This window comes from Morone saxatilis, unplaced genomic scaffold (genome assembly GCF_004916995.1).
Source record: "Morone saxatilis isolate NCDOM2014 unplaced genomic scaffold, NCSU_SB_2.0 Contig3, whole genome shotgun sequence".
NCBI classification, from domain to species: Eukaryota; Metazoa; Chordata; class Actinopteri; family Moronidae; genus Morone; species Morone saxatilis.
The window spans coordinates 22,457,110-22,461,917 of NW_023339873.1; the positions used below are offsets into that span (position 1 = coordinate 22,457,110).

Sequence of the window (4,808 nt, forward strand, 5' to 3'; positions counted from 1 at the left end):
GCTTGAGCTACAGTAGCACAATTTGGCCCTTGTCAAAGTCGCTCAAATCCTCACACTGCCCATTTTTCCTGCTTCTAACACATCAACTTTGAGGACCAAATGTTCAGTTGCTGCCTAATATATCCCACCCATGACGGCTGTATTATAGCTGCTTTCAGCTTTCAACATTTTATTAGCAACTGGAGCCTAATGCAGGAGCTGAATGCATATACCACTTCAGTTTCAGTGCTGCCCCCACCCCCCTTTCTTCAGTCTTTTGAAGTTCTCCCCCTCTCTCTTCCCTTATGCAAGCGTTGTTTAAATACAGAGGAGCATGCCTCTGAGGTCCCACGCTGTCGTTACTCGGCTCTTTTGAGCTGCACCTTAATTGCATAACACACATACACCAGCTGGGTGAGGAATTCACAAGGCTAACTTCAAAGCCCGCTCTTGATATATTACTCCATAGTTTTGCTTTTCTCCCCTCTGCGCTGTCTCCCCGTCATTCATCTTTCCTCTGTGTGTTTAGAGTACGAGGAGGAATGGAGTTGCTGGGCTCCCTGCAGCGTCACCTGTGGACATGGCACTCAGAAACGCACCCGTTCCTGTGGATACGCATGCACTGCAACTGAGTCACGCACATGTGACCTGGAGAGCTGTGCTGGTAAGAAGCAGAAACTCTGTGATGTGGCAAGATTGTAAAAATATAAGTTTTGCAACCACTTTTAATTGGATAGTAAGAAGATTTTTTCTTTTTTTCTTTTTAAAAGAGGAAGAGAAGCATGCACATGTGCACAACAACTTTATTTGTTTTCTTGTTTTATTTGATGTATTTCTGATTCACATGTGCACTGCCCAACTTTTGCAAATCATATTATGTGAGCATAAGAGAAGGAGCCTGAAAATAAGAGTTTCATTGCAAATGACTGTCTGCAATGTGATTTTGCAAATGACAGAACCTGTTGTACAATCAACAGCAGAATAAAAAGTCCATATTGTAATTAATGCACATTGCTGTGAGGGTCCATGTGAACTAAATTTTGTTATCTTACACAAAGGCCTGTACATGTAGACTGTTTGAACAGGTCTTTGAATGTAGACATGCCATTTGGTATTATCAGAAACGCATCCACTTCGTGAATTGGCATCTGTTTTCATTTATGTCCAGCCCCAGTATCACCAAGGCATACCACTCATAGATTTACAAGCAATATAAAGACCACAGTGGCTAAAGCCCACAAACATATGTTAAAGCAAGAGAACCTGCACCATTTGTGCACACCATATAGTGCACCTAGGTTGTTATGTAAAGCAGCAAGTGTTTAGATTTGCTTCTGGAAAGTGACCGGAAGATTGTCTGTTCAATCCCCCCAACCAGCTGGATACTTGCTGGATCGGTGGGGAAAGTGGAAGGCAGCACTTGTCCCTCTCTCATTACCACCACTGTGGTGCTCTTGAGCAAGACCTTTAACCCCTTTAACTGCTCAGTGGCCAGCAGATAAGACTGTGGTTGTACTGGGAAGCCTGTGTCTTTGTTTATTCACAAATATTTTTGAGTTTGAAGTATGGGCATCACTATGATACACAATAAGCATTTTTGCCAATGCCCAGTATGCACCTGTTGTGCACACTGTGGGTGTCTTTAATTTGGTCACTTGTGCTGCTCACCATAATGTATGGTGCATTAAGCCATGTTGCCACTGCATTGTACGGCGCGACTCAACTCTACTCATTTTCAGTACCAGCTTGTTTTCTCTACTTTGCCGTTTATAAAAGTCTAGGTTGAGTGAATTAAAACAGAATGTCCGGTGCTGTTCCAGTGATGATTCCCTCTGACACATTAGTGGTTTCGAGTGTTTTCATGTCACATTTTAGTATCAGCTCACTTTGAACCTCTTGTTGAATGTCGTCTGTGGAATGTGCATAGGTGTATATTTAACTTACTTTATTCTGTCAATGCTATAATTATGTTTTTGACACCAACAGGGCATGAAGCATTTAAAGTCCACATTAAACAAAGGTTTACTTGTGCAGATTTACTTGTTTGCTTTTCATGTTTTTCAAGAGATAATCAAATCACTCCTGTCTTTCTTCCTCTGTCATGTAGACACTGCTATGTCAGTGACTGAACTGTCACCCATCCAAACGACTACCAGCACAAACTCCCTGGACACAAGTATGTATCTAGTGTGTGGGTATATTGTGTATATTATGTGTATATATATATAACAGGTTGCACTCCATGTTTTCGGCGGGTGGGCCTGTTTATGAATCATTCCATCCAATCATTCCAATCAGTTGTGGGTTACAGACTCAATCAATTGCATTGTGAGTGCCTGATTTTGATACCTAGAAAGTAAGGCCTTCAGTTTCAGAGTGACCATTGCTTCAATGCAGAATGAGGACAGGACAAACATTTTCAAGCCTATTTAGCTTGCTCTCTCTTCTACTCTATAATAAATATGCCAATCCATTTGGCATATTTAATCCACTCCCAAACCAGAGTGCACAACCTCAGTATTGCAATACTTTCCATTCTCTGAACAAGCAATGTGTTTATTGGTTTGGTAATAAATTCCTTTTATTACTCATCGAGCTGCTGAAAGTAATTTTTGCACTTTCTTGTTTGTGTTTCCACTGTATCTTAACTCAATTAGTTTTCACCTTGTACCTTTTCAAACTAAAATGTTTTTAAACATTTCAAACACCTCCCCCCCCCATCCAACCCCAAACCCAGATGTAGACAGCTGTGAGAAGTGGCTGAGCTGTAAGAATGACTTCCTCCAGAAATACCTGCATCAAGTGCTCACAGAGCTCCCCAGCTGCCCCTGCTCCTACCCCTCTGAGGCTGTTTACAGAGCTGTCAATATCCAGGATGCCAAACTTCGCAAGACCTACCGCTGGAGGGATGCTAGCGGACCCAAAGAACGGTTGGACATCTACAAACCTTCAGCCAGATTCTGTGTCCGCTCAATGCTGTCATATGATAGCACAACATTGGCAGCGCAGCACTGCTGCTACAATGATCAGATGAGACTGATAACTCGAGGTAAAGGAGCAGGAGTGCCAAATTTGATCAGTACAGAGTTCTCACCAGAGCTGCATTACAAAGTGGATGTACTTCCTTGGATCCTGTGCAAGGGGGACTGGAGTCGCTTTCACTCAGCAAGGCCGCCCAATAATGGTTTAGACTGTGCAGATAACCCCCCTGAACAAGTGTTTCAGATGGAACTTAAAGAGGCCAGGGAGTACTGACTCTGTGGCGTTGTAGTATTGAACAAGAGGAGGACAATGGGAGACATAAAGTACTTGGTAGTTGGTAGTTCAAAATCACAATGTTTCTGTGCATCATGCATCAACTCTACCCAGGTAAAGTACTTTGGTGATGTTGCAAGCTTTGTTGTTGCAATCTTATGGCATCCTGCACAGTTACTTTGGTTTAAAAGGGGGACATAACTTTAGAAATATAAATGGAAGACATGGACAACTAATAGTGGTGACAGTGTTTTATACTCATATGTAGTATAAACAAAACTGTATAAACATATGTATAGCAGCAAAACTGAAATAACACTGGTGTTGGAACAATGAAAATCAGTGCTGAAGTGTTGCAAAGTATGTTTTACTAAGAGCCTTGTTAGTTAATCCCTCTTCCTGTATATTGCTGGTACTCTGCTGGGATGTGCTGAGCTAACATGAATATCTCTGATGGCAGTGGCATGTGTGTAGTTTGGAGATTTGTCTCAATATGATTAGTTTGAATCTGTGTGTAAATTGGTTAATATAAAAAACCTTCCACAAATACAAAAAATATTGATGTAAACTCTCAAATAAAAATATCTGCAAATACATTAAATTAATTTACAAATAAATTAAAAACATTTGTGACAATGTTCCCAACACTAACAGCTTCAATACATTTGTGAATCCAGTTTTTATTTGAGAATGGAAAATGCATCCGTGGATCTCATGCTGTGAATTTGCATTTTATACATACCCAGTTTTGAGAAAAGCTTTTCGCCAGTCCGATAGCATCCACTTGTATCAATCTGCCATTTTCAGAGAGCACATGATCACCTGCTGAAGACATCATCTTTGCATTTCAAATTTCACATTCCTGAAGTGGTGAGCTTGCACATACCTCTTCAGTTGGCAGTTATCTGGCCTATCTAGTTGCCCTGCATCCTGGCTACATAAGTCGCCCTGCACCGAAAATGTGTGCTAAAACAAACACACACACACACACACACACACACTAAGACTCTATTATTAACAGAATAATATAATGCACATAACAAATTGATAAATTATCATTTTTTTATTTATAAAATATTTTTACTTACAAAAGTTTACAGATTTTGGGGGGCTTTGGGAGGTATTTTATAGGTACAGATTACACATTTGTGTCTGTCTGTCTGTCTGTCTGTGTATGTCAGATGAGCTTATTTATTGATATATTTTAATCAGATCTGGTTTCCCAAGAAAGGAATTCCTGTCAAGCTGCTGTACAGGTAATAAAGTCAAATGGACCTCTGGACCATAGTTGTCTACTTGTTCATCGTACAAAAAATCTGACAGAATTATTGTCCAAGCATGTCTGGAATTTTCTTCTTATCCACATCAGGATTTGATACACATTGCATACTGAAATTACACTTTATGAATATTTTTCATGCCAAAACAAACCAAAAAAATATTTACTTCTCTTCACCCCTCTGAACACAGTATGGGCCCTATCTTGCCGATCTGAAACACAAGTGTCAAACGATGAACTCTAGAATCCTGACTGAAAAATCCTCAAATAAGATTAGTTGCTATGTAAAAAGTCA

At 40.3% G+C, this 4,808-nt stretch overlaps 1 protein-coding gene across 1 annotated transcript in view; it reads left to right on the forward strand.

Moving 5' to 3' along the window:
- ism2a (isthmin 2a) overlaps nt 1-3,799 on the forward strand; it is a gene marked incomplete in the record, with an annotated part of 9,422 nt that extends 5,623 nt beyond the window's left edge. The window contains 3 exon segments of the mRNA XM_035674376.1: nt 509-643; nt 2,087-2,155; nt 2,717-3,799. Coding sequence (XP_035530269.1) covers nt 509-643; nt 2,087-2,155; nt 2,717-3,234 — 722 coding nt within the window.
- Between the last annotated feature and the right edge of the window lie 1,009 nt (nt 3,800-4,808).